The sequence below is a fragment of the Carettochelys insculpta genome, chromosome 13 (genome assembly GCF_033958435.1).
Source record: "Carettochelys insculpta isolate YL-2023 chromosome 13, ASM3395843v1, whole genome shotgun sequence".
Classification (NCBI taxonomy): Eukaryota; Metazoa; Chordata; order Testudines; family Carettochelyidae; genus Carettochelys; species Carettochelys insculpta.
The window spans coordinates 21615313-21636499 of NC_134149.1; the positions used below are offsets into that span (position 1 = coordinate 21615313).

The 21187-nt window shown below is 44.1% G+C and overlaps 1 protein-coding gene across 1 annotated transcript in view; it reads right to left on the reverse strand.

The window, feature by feature from the left end:
* Window positions 1-2830: 2830 nt before the first annotated feature.
* The window catches only part of SLC16A2 (solute carrier family 16 member 2), an 80058-nt gene continuing 61701 nt past the window's right edge, over window positions 2831-21187 (reverse strand). The window contains exons 2-6 of the mRNA XM_075008244.1: window positions 19964-20108; window positions 13096-13549; window positions 11604-11747; window positions 8006-8234; window positions 2831-6923 (exon numbers count right to left, since the gene is read on the reverse strand). Of these exons, the coding sequence (XP_074864345.1) occupies window positions 6703-6923; window positions 8006-8234; window positions 11604-11747; window positions 13096-13549; window positions 19964-20108 (1193 nt within the window). The 3' untranslated portion in view covers window positions 2831-6702. The remainder of the gene's footprint in view (window positions 6924-8005; window positions 8235-11603; window positions 11748-13095; window positions 13550-19963; window positions 20109-21187) is intronic.

The following is a 21187-nucleotide window of genomic DNA, read 5'->3' on the forward strand; positions in this document are numbered from 1 at the left end:
CTCTGCCTCCATGAAAAGTAGTGTCGCTCAGAATCAAGCAATGTGATGCAAAACATTAGCTTTGATTCTGAACAGTGCCTGTGAGAGTATTATGGTTTTGCTCAAGGGAGATTATAAACCAGAGATGACGTTCTGAATGCTTAGTTCAGAGATTTTTAACACTGCGCAAGGTTACTCAGAGTCACTTCCGTGGCAATGCTGCTCTGACCAAGCCAGGCAAAGTGCAGAGCAGCAAGCAAGGAGCAAACTGCATCCTTAGGGCAAATTTGTCTCAGGCGACATCTACACGACGAGATAAATTCAAATTTATCACAATCGATTTTGTAAGGCTGTTTTATAAATTTGAATTTGAGTCGCCTCGTCTCCCCATAGGTCCCCCACAAAGTCAACTTATCACCACCACACTCAATCGCCAAGCACTGACTGCGGCAGCAGTGCCCTGTGGGAACCTATCCTACAGTTCCCTGAGCCCTGTAGCATTCTGGGTATCTTCACTCGCGCAGCATGCGAAAAAAATGCCCTGCAAGTGGTTGTGGGCATGTGATGTCATCTTCCCACATTGCATTGCCCCCCCTGCCTCCATGGAAAACAAATAGCCATTTTTTCAGACGGAAGGAAGGAAAAGTAGGGCATCAACAAAGATCACCAAATTAACTGAAAGCTCTATAACTGAGTTGCTTTTTATAACTGTAGCTGTAACTGAATTATCAAAGATTTTACAAAAAAGCAGCAGGTGTCTCAGCCGTCTCAACTGGCTCTCCAGCCACTATCCCCCCTCCTTTGATGACATATGATCCCTGAAAATAATATGGGAACAATGCAAAGCTTGAAGAGAGAGTAAGCTAGTGAAAGTTTGGAAAGAAGAGATTTTGTGGGGCAGGGTTTTTGGCTTCTCGAGTCATTACACAGCTTCTGTGCCCAGGGATCACTAAGCAGTTTGTGTCTTCTCAACTGACTCTCCACCTGCTCGTCCCTTGCAGAACAAGGATAGAAAAAGTTAGAAAAGATTTTGGGCTTCCAAAATGGGATGGGGCTGAAATCTCTTGCTTTCATAACTGAAATACCAAAGATTGTACAAAATGTAGCAGGTGTCTACAATAGGGTTTAAGTGCAGCAAGGTGTCTGTGTCCGTGTTATATTGACATTAGTGCTCCCTAAATCAAGCTAACAGTGCTTACAGTGAAGACAGTGACATGGTAATATCGAGCTAACTGCCTTCGATTCGAATGTATCGCGCAGTGTCGACACAGTCCCAATCTCCAAGAAATGCACCAGCTACAACACAGGCAGCTCGACAGGCTTGTGTAAGATACTGATGCAAAATCAGCCAGCCATCAGCACAGGTGTGTAGTAGCCACTCAGCTAGACAGACCAATCAGCTTTTTTTCTGATCTGTTATTAGGATCCAATCCCAGTGTTTCACCTTCACACTGGTAACACCACAATGGTAACGATGAGCAGAATTTGACTCCATGATACATGCATATATTTAAGTTGGACTCCTTCATTGAGTCTTTGGTCATGCCACTTGGGGAACACAGAGGGCTCTAAAAACTTCTTGAAGAAAAGGGTCACCACAGGCTAGCAACATTCTAGCCCATTATAGTACGTACTAAAGAAGGCCCCTGGAAGAGTTCACGCTCTCCACACCTCTAATATGGGTGTAAATGGCTGGCAGGGTTTCCCACAGATCCTGTAATGCAGGAGAGGGCAATAAAAAAGTAGAAGCCAGCCAGGGTAGCCCTGGTGGGCTGCTGCTGTACTTATCTGTGTCTCTGCAGGTATCAGGTGATCCAAGCTCTTGGTAGCTGCAGATCCCCATTCGCAGTTAATGAGAGTGGCAGGAAGCAGTGCAGACTGGGATGCCGTTTCCCACTGCTCCCACTGGATGTGAACAGTGATCCACAGCCAATGAGAGCTATGATCACGCAATATCTGTGAGGGCGTATGTAAATATGGAGATGGGGACCACCAGGGATTAACCCTGGCAGACGTGATTGGGCCTGCAGGCTGGTATTTGCCTACCCTGTTGTAATAGGTAGACTTCCCTCACTGGCCATTTTAAGAATGTGGCTTATTGAACTGAAATTCTTAATATGTGTTTAGGGTAAATGAAGCTTAAAAATATCTGAATGAAGATAACATCTCAATGTCACTGATGCTGGAATGGTCTCTTTTGTAGAAAGTCCCTTACTTAAGCTGTATCGATTCTAAAAATAACTGGTTTTGAATTAAGGAGTGGAGCAAATCCCAGGATGGACACGTTATGTACAAACGGTGAACACCCCATTTTCCCACTTTCATGTAGACTGAAACAGGTTTTTAAAAACAAAACATGAGCCTCTGATTCCTACTAGCATGTCCTGTCTTCACCCAGAGTGACAGAAGTTAAATCTCATGTGCTATATTTTTGCAGCAGCCATTTAGATCTTGCAAGAAAGGGTTTGGAATGGAAACTCCAATATATCTTTTACTGGTGTGTCCCTACAACTTGTCCTATTCTGACATGTTGTAATCCAGGCTTATTCCCCTTCAGCTCTTTGGATCCCCTGCTAACTTGGTTGTGACACACAATTCAGCCTCCCGCTGCCCTGCTTGATTTTCCAGTAGTCTTATCTCTGAAAGAGAAGATAATTTCATTAACTGCAGCCTGTGCACTATCACTTAGTACTTCAACTTAATACTGCTTTGGTGCTAGAGATGCTTCAACAGGCAAACTCCTCACCCATAATGAAACGGAATCGGAAATAGATACTTCAAACTGTCATGGTGATGGCCTCTGCTGTCACATGGACATGACCTGATTCATAGATCTGATTCAGAAAGAAGATAATTTAATACAAATGTTTATTGGTGAGGAAAAAAAATGAACAGGTGCAATACTTGCAGAGCAAATGACTGCAGAGCAAACAACAGGCAAAGGTCAAGTCTTTGCTGTCAGGAATAGTATAATTTCACCCTGAACAAGAGGACCAAGCCATATTGCATCCTGTAGTTTTTATTGTGGCAAGTCTGACTTCAAATGGGAATTCTGTGTCATTAGGAATTTCAGAACTTAATTTGCAGAAGGAAACACGATCATATTAGCTCCCCAGAAAATACACTGGGAAGCGCACACCATGCATCTCACTTCATTTTTGCTACAATGGAGAAGCTGCTTTCAGTTATAGTTTGTCTTTGCAACACTGGACTCCAATGGGCAAGAGGGCAGGGCATTTCTGCCTCATTCCTACTGCATACCAATCATGTGCAGTAATTCCTAGAAACAGCCTGACATACCTTATTGGTTACAAAAGCAACTTACTACGCTGTAAGGGGAGGTAATTTTACAGATAAAGGCAAAATTCTCTTCCTGCGGCAATCTGGCCTAAGTTTACCCCAGTGTTTGGCTTTCCTCAGTGTGATCTGTGTTTGTTCAGTGCACCAAAGACTAGAGTATAGCTTCAACCAAGAGAGAAGAATTTTACTCTAAATTTTTAAATAAGCATCTTTCCTGTAGCAGAACTAGGAGATAATATTGATTACGAGTATGCCTACAAAAGGAAATGAGGTTGCACTTGGACTGTTGTTTGCTAACCTCCATCCTTTCTCCTCAAATCTAGATCAACTAAATTTGTTTACCTTTCTTGTGGCATTTCCTGTCTACCCTGCAGCAAATGCTAGCTATCTCTGACACAGAAAGCCAAAGCCTCCTTGGAGAAGTGGATCATAATTTCATGGTGTTGGTACATTCTAGGTCGGACATAAGCACCCATGTGCTTTGCGAATTTTCAGAAAGTTGCTTATCCCCCATTGGGAGATTGTTGCATGTAAGGAGAGTACTGGGGCATACAACTTAGAGGTTTGGACTTCTCTGTAATTGGTCTCTTAGGAGTTAGAAAATATTACTAGTTAGAATTAAACTGCAGAAAACACAGAGTGCCTTATTGTTTGGTATCAGTATGTGCAGTCAATTACTTTTGAACCCGGACATGCACCTATTTACTATGTCGGAGCTGGCATTGCCACAGCACTACTTGTACCATTAAGGATCAGTTACGTCTCTTTTTACATCAGCTCACCCCCTCTTCCACAGAACAACCTCCAAACTGAGAATCAGCTAATTTAGAAATACCATGTGCACACATCCACACACAGACACACCCGCCCATCCCACAGGACATGGAGGGAATTGCAATAGAAAAGCCACTTTGCCTCTTCTCCTTAATACAGAGATTCACGGTCAGAGTGCGATGTTCTTACTCATTTGGTGGTACCATACTCTGTGAACGGCCCCTTTGACTTCACGGGAATAAAGAAATTCCCAGGGTGAAATCTTACTGAAGTTGATGAGACTTTCAGTTGAACAAGGGCATCATAGCCTGGCCCATGTCAAGGCACAGCTATGAAGTACAGCCTATGCAATAAGCATTTATCCAGCTGATGTAATCTTCCCAGGCTCTGCTAGGTGCCCCGTCTTGCTGTGTTGCCTGCTTCCTGGCACAGATGGCACAAAATAAGAAATTGGTTTAGCAAATTTGCTTCATGTGTTAGGCTCTGTGACTTGAATAACAGTAAAAAAGGTCATGGAAAAGCATGCATAGCCTTTGAGGAAAGGGTTAAAAAGGCCACACATCTTGTTTGGGTTAAGTCATAAGTGCTAAAAAATACCATTTACTTTGCTGGCTATTGCAGGGACTGAAACTTACAAAAGATCAGAACATGAGACCTTAGCTTATACAATAATCTCTCAAGATATGCGTAATCAAGTTGCATGTCTCGGGTTAATGCAACTGACGCCCTTGACAGAAGTGGTTTCCCACTCCTATCAGGGGTGGCAGCCATGAGTCAGGTTGCCATCCCTGTTGGTAGTGGGGAAACCGCTCCTGTCAGGGGCAGCAACCTGACTCATGGCTGCCCTCTCCCCTGCCCCCAAACAGGAACTGCTCCTGCTGGGACAGCGAGAGTCAGGTTTTTGTTTTTATAAAAGGAACCATGTGGCTTTTAAAAATGTTCAGCCTTTTCCCATAGTGCCTGTAACGTCAATTATTGATGAGTAAGACAGAACTGGCACAAGAGTTCATCTGCACAGCCGCTCACAGGGCACATATTTGGACAGTCCTAGAGAGATGCTAGGGAATTCTGAATTCAGAATGAAAACTAACTCACACGCTGCAGCTTAGTTAAAAAAATACTAAAACAGGAGTTAACCAATTGGAATGGCTCAGGCCTGTGCTAACTTGTGTAACTATCAGGAATCAGCTCTGACTAACTGCTCCTCTTGGAGGATTCAATGCTTGTAATTTCATTCCCTTGCAAACACAGTATTTTAATGATCATAGCATCTTAAGTTAGCCATTGTTAATTTCCCTTCCAATAGATAACTTGGATGCCTACTAATTTAGTTACTAATCAAGAAAATGGAGATGAATGACAGAGGAACCACTGGGAAATGGTACCACTGATTCCTGGCTTTCAGAAGAGTCACCTTGAACAGATGGAGCTGGCCCATCACTAGTAGCTGTGCAAAGCCTGTGCTTGTTTTCTAAGGCCTGCCTCCGACCGCCCACTTTCCTTTAGTGACCCAATGCTCTAACCCTTTGGTGTAGACTGATGACACACTGTGCATCACAGCAAGTGGTCAGAAGGCCTCTTCCACTGCAGTGCAGCATTCTCCAAGAACAGATGGAAAAACAGGAGTGTTGAGACCAGTGAAATTCATATTTGAAGCAGCCAATGCATTACCTTACCTGTACTGTCCACAGCCAATCTGGATATAAGATTAGATAGTAAGATGCTCTTCTCTTCTTGAGGTACATTAACATAGGACTTGAAGGGGAGAATGGTGGGAACTGGACTCTGCTGGCAGAGCAGACTGTTGAGATTAATGGATGGCACATAAAAGCGTGACAACAGCTTCAAAACTCCATTTTTGGAGGACAGGGAGAGACAGAGCACTCTGACAAAAGGTACCACCATTACCCCCCTGGAGCTCCTTTGCCTTCACATGGGGTCCAAAAGCAGTGTCAGAATTTGTTAATTGCAGAGGACACTGAGGTGGCATAGAATGGAATCCCACTCCCAGGCAACACCACCAAGCAGCACTGACAACACTGTGCGATGGGATGGATCTGAAACTACAGTCAAAAGGGTTAATGTGCTCTACCTGCAGCCTGTTGGGAAATGTGTCTAATTAACTGTAAACCACTGCTGTGACAAACAGAAAACTGGGGGCAAGGGAAGGGCAGCGCAAGGGAGGGACAACGGACTTAGAGTTCTAGTGAGAATTCTCATTAGAAAAGTGCTGGTGAAAGAGAAAACTTTCAAAACAAAACACCCTGGAAAACTGTGCCAGTCGCTAATGCTCAGAGCTACAACTTTTTCCTTTAACCATTTGGTGCCACTTGTCTGAAGTCTGGGCGGGGCTTGCTCGGTGTTCCCTGTAAGCTGTGCCTTCACAAGCCCATGGAGGAGAGTTTCAAACGCTGCCCAGGTGATTAGCAGAGTGGCCACAGATAGGCTGTTTGTTTCTACTGGTGGTGCACATTTGCACGTCAGTGCACATTTAAATTTATTCTGCACATGGATGGAAAAGACTAGAGGGAACACTGGTTCATGCTCCCTTTTAGAAAAAGGCCTGTGCTTAGTCAGGGGAGAAGATGCCGGTGGTGATAATGCACGTGTGTGTATATCTGGGTGTGGAAGGCTGCACGGGGAAAGGCTTTATATGTGTGCCTCAGAAGCAGAACAGCCTGGGAGAAGCTCTCCGTTCATGACAGGCTCTAAAACCAACATCTTGTCTTTGCCGGAATCCATCTGCTGCTTCTTGAGCATTCTTTGATGGACCAGAGGAACAACTGACAGGACCAGACCCCCAATAATTGGGGGAACTCCAGCCAAGTAAAAGGCAAGATAGTAATTCCCAAAATAATTACGGAGGTATCCTGAAAAACAGAAGGATATGGGGTGTCACTTCAGTCTGATGGCTATTCTAAGCTTCCTAAATCAAAACAGGAGACAATTCAGTTTCCCTCCAACTCCATCATAAGTTAGATTTGGAGGGATTTAATATTTACAGCATGGTATAATATAGATATTTAGTTCCACAGACAGGGATCTTCCTCGCTGATATTTAACTTTTTAAAATCAGAAGGGCATTTTCAACTAAGAAATTTAAAAATCAAAATCTCAACTGTTAATTGTCATTTAAAATCAGAGCTGAATGCAAAGTGTCAGATTCACCCCTGCCCCAAATAAAATTAAGGCATTTAATAATCAGGCACTTCAGGTGAATTTCTTAGATTCTTGATTGAAACAAATATGATAAGCAGAGTAATGGCAAATCATAAGCACAATTACTTTGTTCTTGACTTCCTTCCTTTGTAATATGTGGGTCGGTGAGGCAAGTTTTAGTTAATCTTTTTGTCGAGGAGGAAATAAACAGCTTTACCAACTATAAACAAATCCTTCCAACCCCAAACTTAAGTCTGCACTTCTCTTAGTTGGGGGTGAGTCCTGAGATGGCCAGGTTTCTGAGGTCGATGCATTTATTGCCATCCTCATTCTAAGGTCATGGGGAATTTTCATACATAGGAATTGTATAAATGAAAGTTATCTAATCCCCATGTCTGATAAACCCAGAGCAGGATGCTTCTGATGAATAGTGCTATAAGGCTTATAATTCTGCAGTAGCCTGCATTTGTTATTAATTTGCATCGTACAGATCTCTCATGTACTCAAAACGTTATTGATTTGCTTTCAAATGAATCATCCTCTGCTAATTTTTTTCAATTACTCCACTACCAGAAATGAAAACTACTGGTAATCAAATAATGGGTGGGAAAAAAGGATTAATTGTAGATATATTTCAGCCAAAATCAGTGGATGCAGGATCAAATAAATGTAAGAAACTATATTACACAAAATGAGAACAGGTGAAGGTAACAACTCTGTTCCTCTAACAACATATCACCCCTTCCAGCTTCAATAATTTAATGCAAAACTTGAGTCTTGTAGTGTTACTGACCTGCTATTGGTGGGCCAGCTGTCATTGGAATGGCCATCAGTCCCAAAAGATAACCAATAGCTTGAGAAGCTTGCATGGGTCCCACCAGTTCAAAGGCTATGGGGGCCATGATGGTAATGAAAAATCCATCGCAAAGTCCAAGAAAGAGGCAGACAACAATGACTCCCTCAAACGCTCGGCACTGAGGGATCATCATACACATAAGGCCCAGAAGCATAAAGGAGGCAACCTGCAGAGGCCAAGTAGAGGTGTTACTAAAATAACTGATAGATGACAAAATCATGCCTTTCTAATGCAAGTTCAAGAGCTGCAGGAACTTTAGAGGCAGATTATTTTTCCCCATAGACTCATTCCATAGTTTCCTTCTGGTGATTTGAGAGCTTTTTCTTTTAAGTGAGGAGAGCTTGTTGGAGAAGTTACACAAATAATTCAGGAATCCATTTCCAGCTCCCTAATCATTTGGCTACAAGTATGTGGATCAAGTACTTGCCAAGTACTAGGTCTAAAAAAGCAACCTATTTCTCTTCCAGACTCCCACACTCTCAAGAATGTCCATCCTGCCTTGACTACCCTAGATGATATTAGCTTCCAGCTGAATTGCTCAATTGTCTGCCACTCTTCTAACCTTGACATACTGCCCCAGGCATCATGCCAGCCCTCTGCCTTGGAAGAGTCACTACTAATCCAATGCCTAGATTTCCAAAGGCATGCAGGCTTGGTCTACACTGTGAGATTAAATCGAATTTAGATGTCTTAGGTCGATTTTATAATACATCAGTATTCACTACAGGGGACATTCCATTGATATTAAGGGCTCATGAGGTCAACTTTTGAATTGCCTTGTGTAGACATACTCTTAGGCACCTAAAAATGCAGGCAGGCACCTTGTAGCATTTTCAAAAGCACCTAAGCAGATTCAGCACTTATCTTCATTGAAATCTATATAAGGTGTCCAACTCACTTAGGATCCTTTGATAATGCCAGTCAGAATCTGAACACCGTAGGAAATCAGGCCCTAGATAAATAGGTCTGTGTGCTGTATGAGTTAGCCCAGCCATCCTAAAGAGCAGCAATGTAACACACTGCTTCCCAGCTCTGAGCTTCCCTCCCCTATGCCACATGCTTGCAGTAGTATGTCCCAGAAACAGCAGACTTACAGAGAACACTTAACTGATATGCTAATATGCTGAAATTTTCTTCTCCTGCAGGTTTTTCCTCTTCATTATTTCCACAGAATCTTCATTCTCAGTAGTTAAGTGTTGATAACATTAAACAATACAAAGACCCTCATAAGGGGGCAATTACCACCTATTGTATTTGGGCATCTTTTTACATCCTCTAGGATCTTTGCCAGAACTGCAAGAATAAATATTTAGCCCCCTGGTTCTTAGAACTGCATGCGCGTCTCTAGTCTTGGTAAAACTATCGCGTATGGAAGATAACACTAGTATTTCCTTTTCTCACTGAGCCAGAGAAAGAAAAGGCAGGAATGCTATTTTATTTCTCCCAAAGCTACAACCCTAACAGAAATGAAGCAACACAACCAGACCTGGGCAACAGGAACAAAGGTGTTTTAGCTCCATATTGCTGAGCTCCCTGATAATACATGTGTGGCTAGTGTCATAAAGGACCATAGGGCATTGATTGCTTAACTCTGAGATACATAGAAAATCAGGGGTGGGGTTCACAAAGCCTGAGTTAGGCCAGATGCCTAGGAAAGGTATTCTCAAAAGCCAATAAGCTAGATGGCTCTCTATCTAAGGTAGTCAATAGGAAGCAGGCCAGCCAACTGGCGAGGGTGGGTGGGCAAAGGAGGGCAACAGTCCCAAGCATGGTGATTCAAAAGGGTCCAGAGCTCCTGGCTGCCATGAGTCCTGGGCCCTGTAAATGGTTGCCAGAGTCCTGGTTAGTGCACTCAGAGAGGCTAGTGTCAGCCCTGCCACTTCGGCTTGAGGCCCTGCCCCTTCTGAGGTGGGGAACCCCCCCGGCCTTGCCCAGGGGCTCAGTGAGTCTGAGAGTCCCACTGATAAGAGGTGCCAAGAGAAGGGGGTGTGTCCTGAGCCCTACAGGGAGGCACCGTCCTCTAGTTGGGCTTCTGAGCTCCCACCCTTTTCTTGGCCTTTTTGCAAGAAGCTGGGTGGAAAGGGGAGGAGACTCCCTTTATAACTGTCAGCCTAGGGAACTCACCTGTGAGGTGGAAGATTTCTGTTCAAAGCTGTTCTTCCCCGTAGGCAGAGGAGTGACTTGAATCAGGATCTCCCACTCCTCAGCTGAGTACTTTAACCACAGGGGACAATGAGAAAGGTCCTCCTTTTCCCACATCCTCCCGGCTGTTTTGAGCAAGTTTGCCTATAGGGGACCAATCTGGTAGGTGGGCTCTGTACGTGAGTGCCAGATCAGGCCCTGCACATGAGACAGGTAGAGGAATGCCTAAGTGCCCTCAATTTGCTCTGCAATGAACATATGCAGAGGCAGAAACACAGGTGCACAGGAGGATTTTACTGCAAAATCTGAGAGGCCACGTGAGTTTAGGTGCCTACAGGGTCCAGTGGCAGTTATGTGGGAGTTTAGTAGAATCCCATTTGGGCCTGTTTCTGGGATTTAGGCACCTAACTACTTTTGTGATTAGCCCAGGCTGCTTAAAGGTGCTTGATTCTGCCCTAGCATAAGTGGAAGAATTTCATTGGAAGCCAAGGGAGTTGCTCCTCTTATACTAGGATAGAATCTGACGTTGTGAGACGAGAAGATAGTTTTGAGCAGGATCTCTTGTTAACCCAAAGAACCCGTTAAGCACCGTGAAGGCAATTCTAGCAATAGCTCACAGTCATTCACTGAGTTTGCATACATGGTACAGTGACGCACGCTATCGGGGGGTGATTTGTACAGAGCACTAATGTATGGGTCACAGACTGGAGCTGTGGGGATCCTGCTGACTGTACCACTTTCAAGAGTAATAAGGACCTTGAGTGAGCTGCAGGAAGGGCTCTACGAACCAATTAGTGCTTAAGATGTTAGAAATCACGCCTCTGTAAGTGTACATTCTCAAACTGTGCAAACAAGCCCATACTATCAGAACCAAGGTTATTGGTTTTTTTTAAAAATCATGATAAGGAGTACACAACAGGACACTAGTGTTACCCCCTATTGTCAACCTAAAGGTGTCATGGGATCCTCTGTATATCCTTGGAGAGCCACTACAGCCAAGGCTTGAGAAAGACCTTTCTGTAATCTAATGGATTAAACACTTGATTTCAAGTGTCTGATCACTCAACGTAGTGAGGAAGGCAGTGTGCCTAGTGGTCAGGGAAAGAGGCTCGGATTCAGGATTCCTGGGGTTCTAGTCCTAGCTCTGTCAGGGAAGTGCTGGAAGATCTGGGGTAAAGCATGAAACTTCTCTATGCCTCAACTGATTCTTCTGTAAAATGGATTTAATAATTATATTTGTCTCTCTCTCGGTTGCGAGGGATAATTGTAATCGCTCTGAGATCCCTGGTGAAAGGTGCTAAGTGCAGAATATTGACGTTTAGAAAAACAAATCATCCCAGAATAGTACAACTGTCATTCTTCACATTCTTTTTGAAGATCAGACACAGCACACCTGTAAGAAAATCTTTTTCAGTCCAGGAATGCAGTCACCAATCCGGCCAGAAACCAATCGTCCGAGCCCTGATGTGGCTCCAAGACACACCAAGAGAATCCAATCCTTTTTGTTTTCCTTGAACTCATCCTCCACATACTTTACCTAGAGTGCAGGAAGAAAAATAAAGACATTAACCCCCAATAAACCTATTAATTGTACGCATCAAAAAATGGACTGTCTGGGACTGTCAAACATTAAAACAGGAATTTCTTAGAAGACTATTTCTAGGTACTGATTATAACCCTGTATAGGGGTCATAGTAATCTTCTCAAGGGATTAATTGGTGTTAGAGAACAGCTGTATAATGCTAGATCCATTGTAGGCACCAAACATAATGGCAGTCCTTACCTAATAGGAGACCATCATGGCCTAATGTTCAGTAACTCCACAGATCTATTTTCCTCCCCACTTGCTATGGCTTCAGTTCCACAAAAGGTCCCTGCATGGCCTAGGTTATGCATGAATATGGTGGCTCTTACATTTCCCAGGCGGTTTTCTGCTTGAGCCTGATGTGTGATAACCTAATCTCATAAACTGCAGCAAGTGCTCTCAGCTCAGCAGTGAAGGGGTTAAAGTCCTTCAGTCTCGTGCCCCCGAAGTCCAGGTCAGTGACACGCCTGCCATGACTTGTGACACACCTGGAAGCCAGGGGGAGGCTCAGCCAATGAGAATGCTGTTAGTGGCTCCTCTCTCTTGTTTTTTTCTCTCCACAGAGAAGCTTCTGCATCAGACTCTACCCTCTCGTCAACCACACTCTCTGCAGCTCCGTCAGTTCCTGTTTTCATCACCTCCTGTGCATTCCTTCACCCCTCACCTCACTGCTCTTTTAACACCTCAGCTCTCAGCATGGCCCATCCCTCAATCGTTCCACTGCTCACGTGCCAAGCATCTTCCTTCTTCTCCAAATCCCTCTGTAAAACCCGCTTCTCACATGAAGCCTCCCTGCGCTGACCTTCTCACCCAGAATGCCTCTCGGCCTCAGCTCTTTGCTCTATTCTGAGCCATCAACTGGAGTTCCCTACAGTGGAGTGGAAGCTCTCTGGAGCAGGAATCATGCAGCATCAGAGGCTGTGTGAAGCATTATATGCTATGACGGCATTTTAGTCAATGGGACTTTGTAAACATGCTTGGGGTGACTGTTCATATCTCATAGGGCTAACTAGGTGTCTGAGTTATGGAACATTCTCCAGGATTGCACCCACCACCTTAGATATCCTAGGAAGGAGCCATATCCTTAGTTCTGCCTTCACCCTCTTGTATCTCCCACATATTTTGGTGATGATCCTTCCCACAAGGAATTAGCAATAAAACTCCTACCGGATACCATCAACAGCACTCGGAGCACAGCCAACATGTGAGAGAAGAGACCAGCTGGGCAAAAAGACAGAGACACAAGTAACTCTCCCCTCCCCGCATGCGGTCACCTCCATCTCCCCTAGAACCTTCTCACCAGATGCACGTAAGGCACAAAGTATCCCAGGACAGCTGTCGCAATCCCAAAAGCCCAAATTCGGTATGTCCTTCTGTGGAAAACCCTCATGTTGAAATACTTCCGCATCTGAGACACGCACTGCTGTTTCATGCTCCGGCTGGCCAGTTTATCTTTGTGAGAGTCACAAGGAGGCGGCAAGATGGGCCGGAAAGTCAGAGATAAGAGAATCTGGATGAACATCATGGCGCTGAGGACTTGGAAAGTGTGCGCTAGCCCAATGATGCTCCCGACTTTTTTCAAAAAGAAGGGAAGTAACATTGAGAAGAGGCTGCTCCCTGCAGCCACAATGCCATTCGCCAAGCCTAGACGGCGTTTGAAGTAGTGGCCAAGGATGACCAGGGAGGGCTGGAAAGCAAAGGAACTGCCGCATCCAAAGAGGATTCCATAGGTGAAATAACGGACTTCCATGGACCTATTGATAAAAGACAGCAACGACAAAAACACCTTGGTTAAAACAGCAAAGCATAACAGAATATCCTCTATGTTATTTATATTCCAGTAGAGACTAGAATCTCCAGTCAAGATCAGCGCCCTTTTGTGTGGGGCACTGTACAGATACATACAAACAGACAGTTGATGCTCTGAAGAGTTCATAATCTAGGTAGACAAGGAATGGTTAATCCCCATTTTACAGACAGCCCGTTATACCTCCTGGGAGATGAAGTCTGGCTTTGCAGGAGAATCATCCTATGAAGCAAGTACGAAACTACAACTCCCATCAAGCACTGTGGCAGCATATCTGAATTGGAATATTGGGGGTTAACAGACACAAGAACAAAAAAGGAACAAAAATAATTTTCCATAGAAAGAAGAAAGTTTGAAAAAAAATTATTTAGCCAAAAATTCAGTTTTCCATAAAAATCCACCTAGTTCCGACTAAAAATTTTCGATTAGTTCCAATTTAAAAACAGGAGGGCCTGACCTCCCATGGTTAAAGAATCTCTGGCACTAGCTTCAAGAACAGAACGTGAGCGTTACTACTCAAATTACAGTGTAGGTAATTATGTTTTACTGCTCTAAATCCCCTGCTATTTCAACTGAACACTGTTTTCTTCAATTCTGCCCTGACTCTGAGTTTTTAAACTGGTGCTGTAACCTGCTCCAGAGGTGGCTGCATACTAGTAGGGAATGACATGATTGTCCTAAAGACTGTGTGTCAAGTACTTTGAGATCATCTGGGACGAAAATTTATTACACATTTTAAAACTCCAATTGCTAGTGATAAAGTAGGTGAGACGATTCCTGCTCAGAACAATGACAGGAAGTCAGCAAATGTTTATAAGTATGTCATTAATTCCATTACATATGTCTCCTCAGTCAGTGCAGCAGAATGTGATTGCTACCCTAATTAACTCAAAGGCAAACCACTGTTCATGAAAACCAAATTTCAAGCTCCTCCAAAATGAAACCGCATCAGAGAAACCTCAGGAGAAAAAGGGTGCACCAATGACTAAGGACTTCATAGCCGTTCTCTAAACTTTCACACAACTGCTTCAGGGACAAAGCTCTGACAAAACACACAAATGCTGCCGCAGTCTGGGACTGAGCCATTAAAAGTGGAATACAGACATGAGGAGGACATCTGGTTTCCCTACCGCTCTCATAACCCAAAATTATTCAGTCTTAGCTGAAACAAAACGGCTTCCAGTGCTGGAACAAATTTTGTGTTTGCAATCAGTGGAGACATTAAAGCCACAGATCTTGTCTGCTCTACATGGGAGTTAAAATATTCTGTGGACTGATTTGTAAGAGCAGGGGCTTGCCTCAGGATCCTTGTCCCGGAATTTTCTTTCCAACTCCTTGCTGTAAAATGGCTTCTCTCCTCAGAGGTGGCTGAATTTTAGTGGTGGGGTATATTCCACCATCTTAGTATTTACAATAACCTTTCTCTCAAGAAGTTGCTCCAGATTTATAAATCCCAACTTAAAGAGCTCTCTGTTAGCTCCTGTGGGACTGGGGTTTTAGTGCCAAACACTCTTTCTGTTCCTGAAGAGAAGCGTCTGGTTCTGCAGGTGGTTCCTAGCAGGTACATTCTGTGCTTCTAGGGTCCTTTGGGATGGAAGGCACTAAAGGCAAAATCATATTACAAGGAGACTCCTCAGCGACAACATAGGACACTTGCATTCACCCTGCATCAGAAACCTGCCTAACTGCCCAAGAAGAAAACATTTTAGAAAGAAAAGCCGCAGCCACAGAAAGCAAGAGAGAAGCCCATGTCTTGACAGAAAATTGGAAGCACTAAAGAAAATACTTTGGAGTTACCAGAGCAACAGTAAAAAATCCTCTAAAATAAACTCCACCAACCATGAGATAATCTCTCACTGGATTATTGATATTTATGATGAAAAGAAATAGTAAAAGCACAGGGCAAAAATTCCATTTCTGACAAGGAAATGCATACACTGGGTAGTGGAGGACGGGACCGAGAAAGGGGAGAGAGGTGATCCTGGTGGGAATAAAGCACTCCCATTCAACACAGCTGGGTTGAATCGAAGGCTGACCGCTCATCCCTTGGGCTGAGAGCAATGCAGTGGTACCGTGAAGGCTGCTCAACCATGGGGAAAGAAAGCTGTTCCCATGGCCCAGGAGAGATCAGGCTGAAGCGATATAGCAATGATGCAATGTTGATAACCCACCCTGTGTTCAAGGAAGATGACTAACATATAGAGGCCTAAGGGGCAGAGAAAGGGTACAAGCTGGGTAGAAAAAGGTTGTCTATCTCCCTAGGGAACTTGGTCACAGAAGGGCAGAAATTAGGGAGAGAAGGATTTTTAGGTGAGGCCTGATATGTGAAAGGACAAAACCTCACTGGAATATTAAATGTTTCTGATTCTATTGTTTCCTGCCTTTGCTTTAAAAAAATCCCAGCTGAGATTGAATACAAAAAGATTAAACACAGCTGATGTTTATCTCATTTTGAGAGCCCATTAGAACCACAGCAGCTTCCTGCTAATTAATAGTGTAACAGTACTTGCTGAAAGACATAATTGAAAGTCTCCACTACTATTGCTTATATGATGTATGCCTGGCTACTGGGCTAGAACAGGGAAGAAAACCTGGCAATTAAGGCAACCTCCCAAAGTTTTTCTTTTAAATCCCTGTTTATTTAACAGTTTTCAGGTAGAAACTCCCACGATTCCATGAGTATGTGGTCCTGGACAGAAATGGACTCGCACTGCAAAATCAGTGACTAGGATTGCAAACACCTGAAAATTCACAGATGTTTAGACAGGGATTTTAGGTCAGGGATGCGTCTACACAGGCAACTTCGGTCGAAAAACTCGCCAGGTGCCTACACGGTTAAAGTGCTCTGTCAAGAGCTTGTCAACAAAACTCAGATGTTCAGTCGGCAGTGTTATCCCTGTTCCCGATCCGGTATAACGCCTCCGTTGACAGTGTTTTGTCAACAGAGTGCCTGTGGAGACACTTCTGTTGACAGACAGTCCTGTTTGCAGAGCTTCCGGTCACCTGTTCTGTCGAGAGAAGGCAGTGCAGTCTGGCTGCTCTCTGTCGACAGAGTGGCTCGCTCTTTCCATCTGCTTTTGTGTGTAGATGCTATCTATTGACAGAGGTACTGCTGAGGCTTCCCTGTCACCAGTGACCTCTGTTAACAGAAGCTGCCCATGTAGATGTGGCCTAGGCCAGGTAGAAGCATATGCAAAATCTGGATCCAGATGCTGACCTATTACCGTGTCTATAGGGTATTTAGGAATGTTCCTGATCTAGCATCCCAATTCCAATGTTGAAACTCTTCTCTCGGCACTGACTTTTCACTGGAAGGAAGCAGAAAATGTAGAAGCCCATGGAAATGGGGGAGGAGGAAGAAGACAGAACACAATGTTCCCTACATATTAGTAAGTGATGGCTCAAGGCACAGGCCAAGTTTTGAGTCAATTCCTCTTTGATCCTATCCATCTGCTGGTTCCTCTTTACCATCTGATTGTGAGGACTGTCCTCCCTCCTTCCCTCTTGTACAGTCTGACAAGTACATCTCAGATTTAAAACTCATCACAGCAACGTTTCAGCTTGTTCAGAAAGATGGTGTGATAGCAAATGACTAGGACATTCATTCCCCATGGATGCCAAGAGGAAGAGGAACGGGTTTCTTTCCAATCAGAAAAGAAAGATCAGCATGAAAGGGGAGGTTTGGGGTGGATTTGTCAAATCAACTCCAAGCAGAGAGAAGAATCAGGGCTGAGTACCAAAACAAAATGAAAACCATTCTAGTACTGTACAAAACTGTGCAGTAGCCTACAGAGTTTTTAAATACCTCCTTCCTAACAAACATAGGCCACTTCCCACAAAGACACTGTCATGAGGAGTGACAGCAGCCACTCCCACCTTACTCACTTTCACTAGGATGGGGCAGAGGTTTGGGGTTCAGTAGAGGGTGCAGGCTCTGGGCTGGGAGGTTCACTTTGTGTGTGTGTGGGTTCTGAATTGAGCCGGGGCAGAGAGTTGGGGTGTAGCAGGGGGTGATAGATGCAAATTCTAGGAGGGAGTTTGGGTGCAGGAAGGGGCTCTGGGCTCAGGCAGAATGTTGGGGTGCAGGAGGAGGCATGGTGTACTGGCTCTGGGAAGTGGATGAGGGATGGGAAAGGAGACTGGGGTGCAGGAGATTTGGGGTGCTTGCTCTGGGCTGGGCCCAGGGCTGGATTTCTGTAATTCTACAGCAGACTAACAATTGGTCTGTTTCAGTATAGTAGCTTCAATACGTACATATAATCAATAACACGTGCCACCTGAGACTGTGCAGTCGGGCTATATTTAAAAAAAAAGAAATTGCTATGGGACATTAGACACCCATAGTTCCAAATTTCAGAATCGGACTTTGATCCTGACAGAGCACACGGAAACAGCTAAGCTTTGCCACTCCTCCCATAACTTCTGCAATCCTTTGCCTAAGGCAGTCCAATAAAAAGGGCCCCCTCCCTGTGAAACAACTGTAGAATGCTTCAATTTTATCCTTACAAAATCTCTGAAGGAATCACGAGGGAGATAGCAGGAACCACCCTGCTAAACCACAAGTGAGAAAGCCCGAAATACGGATATCTGTAAAGTGCTCCTAAAAAATCCTCTCTAGTTTTCTTTAAAATTCCCATACTAAAATGGCCTACTCTGAAGACTTGCTTTGCTTTGAACAAACATTTTATAAACAAAGGGGAAAAAAACCTCTAAAAACTTTTGTAGAAGTACTTGTGAGGAAGAGAGATGATGTGGCAAAGTGCTGTATCTCTCTGAAACAAGCCACAACTGCACTTCTGTTCAGTTTATTCCATGGCCATGAACCCTTTTACAGAGCACTTATCTGGCTCTTATCTCAAACACTATCAGTTTTAAACTTTGAAGTGCCGGTTCGTGTGTAGCCGTGGCTAACTGGCGGGTACTTCGAAGTGCCTGGGCAACTTCCAAATCCCTTTACTCCTTTAAAACTTCGGAGTTGCCATGGGGGAGAATTAGCTTAACGAAGAGCTGCATATGCACCGCAGCACTTCATTAATAATCTCCCGACACCCTACTCACCATCCTCCCTTCGAAGTTGGGAGGCAGTGTAGACAAGCCCACTGTGTTTTATAAAGCATTATGTTGCAGACACAAAGACATTCCAACGGACTAATGTGTTCTCCTTCCAAACACATTCACATTCCTGATTTTCCTTCTACTGCATATAGCCAAAGCCCCATGCAAATTCTGTCTGATTCCATTTGTGACTGGAGATAAAACACAGGCTTCTGTCCCTGCACATCTTCAGTTTATTATGTGCCAGTGGAACAGATTTACTGTCAGTCATACTTGGGGCCAGGTTTGATTTTAAACATTAATTCACTTTTTAATTCAATCTGTTAAAAATATGGCTTTGACTCTGATAGTATTCCCTTTTAAGCTGACTGTGACAGTACATCAGGCAATGTTCCCTTTAATCTCTTCCACCTAAGTGTGGAACTTTTTCTATCCATGTGCAGAATAAATTTTACACGCACCAATGTGCTCCACCAGCAGAAACAAAAAACCTAGCTGTGGGTGCTCTGCTAATCAGCTGGCTGGCATCTGAATCTCTCCTGAGTGGTCGTACAAGTGCTCAGCTTATAGGGAAGGCTGACATCAGGTATATCACCATATCTGGAGGTGTAAAACTGTTCTGCTGACATGCTACAAGTCTCAGATTTCAACTTCCAATTCTGGAAGTTCTCAAATTCCAATTCAGGAGCATAAAGGTTGAGAACCTCTTGATGGAGGATAGATATAGCAACAGACCTTCAGGAAGAAACAGTGGGTACAGCCAAGCTCTAAAGAAACTGAGGCTAAGAGTACGTCTACACAACTGGGAAGATCAACCTGGTTAGAGTTGATCTTCCACAGTTCTATTTTGCACACCTGGTGAAGACATGTGAAATCAAACTATCTGGGGCTGGCAATCAACACCTGTACTCCTCAATATGGTGGAGAGTAAGGGAGGTCCACAAAACTGTTTCTCCCGTCAGCCTCCCTCTGTGTACCTGGCCAGGTAAGTTGATTACAGATAAGTCAATTCTAACTATGCAACTGCCATATCAAGAATTGTGTATCTGCAATCACCTGACCTCCCTAGTGGAAACCAAGCCTAAAGTTTGTGTCTCGTTAAGACAAAGATAAAGAAAAACTTCAGGAAGGGGGATTAAGTCTGAACAGGAACTCAGTACATAGAGGCAGACTGTGGCAAGCACAGGGGAAAGCTCTTTCTTCCAGTTACACCATGCCGGATCCTTGCCAAAGGGCAGCAATAAACTAGCAAAAACAAATGCTTGTCAGAAAGTTACATGCTGCCGAAAGCAAATTTCAGCCTTACTTTGTGAAAGAGCTGGAAAGCAGTCCAATAAAAGCGACGGCTGCCCCCGAGGCTGCTGTCATCCTGCAGCCAATCCGGTCTGTGAAGATACTCACAATAGGAGAGCAGAAGAAAATCATCCCCATGGCCAGGGCTCCAACCAGTGCTAAGGAAAGAAACAAATGGAGGTGAAGATCAGCAACTGCTTTGGAAACATTAGGCCAGGGAAAGAGATGGCAGGGAGGGAAAAGGATTTTGTTGGTGGTTTCAATAAAGCGGCTCATCTCCACTGCACAGCCAGTCCTTGCCCTACCCTCTCAAGAGATATGATCTCTTCTGGCCACAGCCGAGGCACACTGCCCTGGCATGTACAGTCATTTGCACTGTCACTGATCTCGTATCAGTTATGTGGATAGAACAAGTAGGTGTTTGTGTGAGGGATGCATGTCTAGGTTTATGCCCTTTCCACCTCTGAGGGATTTATATAGTTTAGAAAAGCAACCTAGATTCCTCTCCATGGAGCTCACTTGTCTTGCAGTCTCTGCACTGATGTCTGACATTGCTTTGATTTCTAGCTGTAAGATATTCTGGACGGGTAAGAAAAACATATAGACTCTAGGGAGAAAATCAAATTTTCCTATTCTCTGACATCCATGTTTTTCGTATCCTGAGGAACTAAGTAACCTCAACTCCTAGGAACCTTCTTGAGAGCACATGGCTTTCAGCCTGGTATTTTAGCTACAGTTACTAACCATCAAGACTCATTTTCCTAAAGGGCCAGAGACTTCTAAACTTCCTTGCAGGACATGAGTGTTTTCTGATGTCATTATGGGTAGTTTTGAATTGCAATGTTCTTTCCTATGCCAGCAGCAGCATGTACCTTATACAGAACAGTTGAGAGACACTAATTACAGCAAACATCACGTTTCTACACAACAAAAGCTAATGAACAATATATGACACTCAAATTACAGAAATCAGACGTCAACCAGAAACAGAAAACAGAAAAATGGCAAAATGTAACAGAACAAGACCTGAGCCCCACCAAGAAATGTCGGCTTGGTCCAAGAGCCATAAGACAGACCCACGCACACATGGTCTGGGGCCATCTTCACTGACAAATCTCTTGCCAGTGCTTTGTTTCACCGGGTTTTGGGAGGGGCGATGGTAGTGAGAGGGTACTCCACCTGGTTTTGGGAGGGGCGATGGTAGTGAGAGGGTACTCCACCTGGTTTTGGGAGGGGC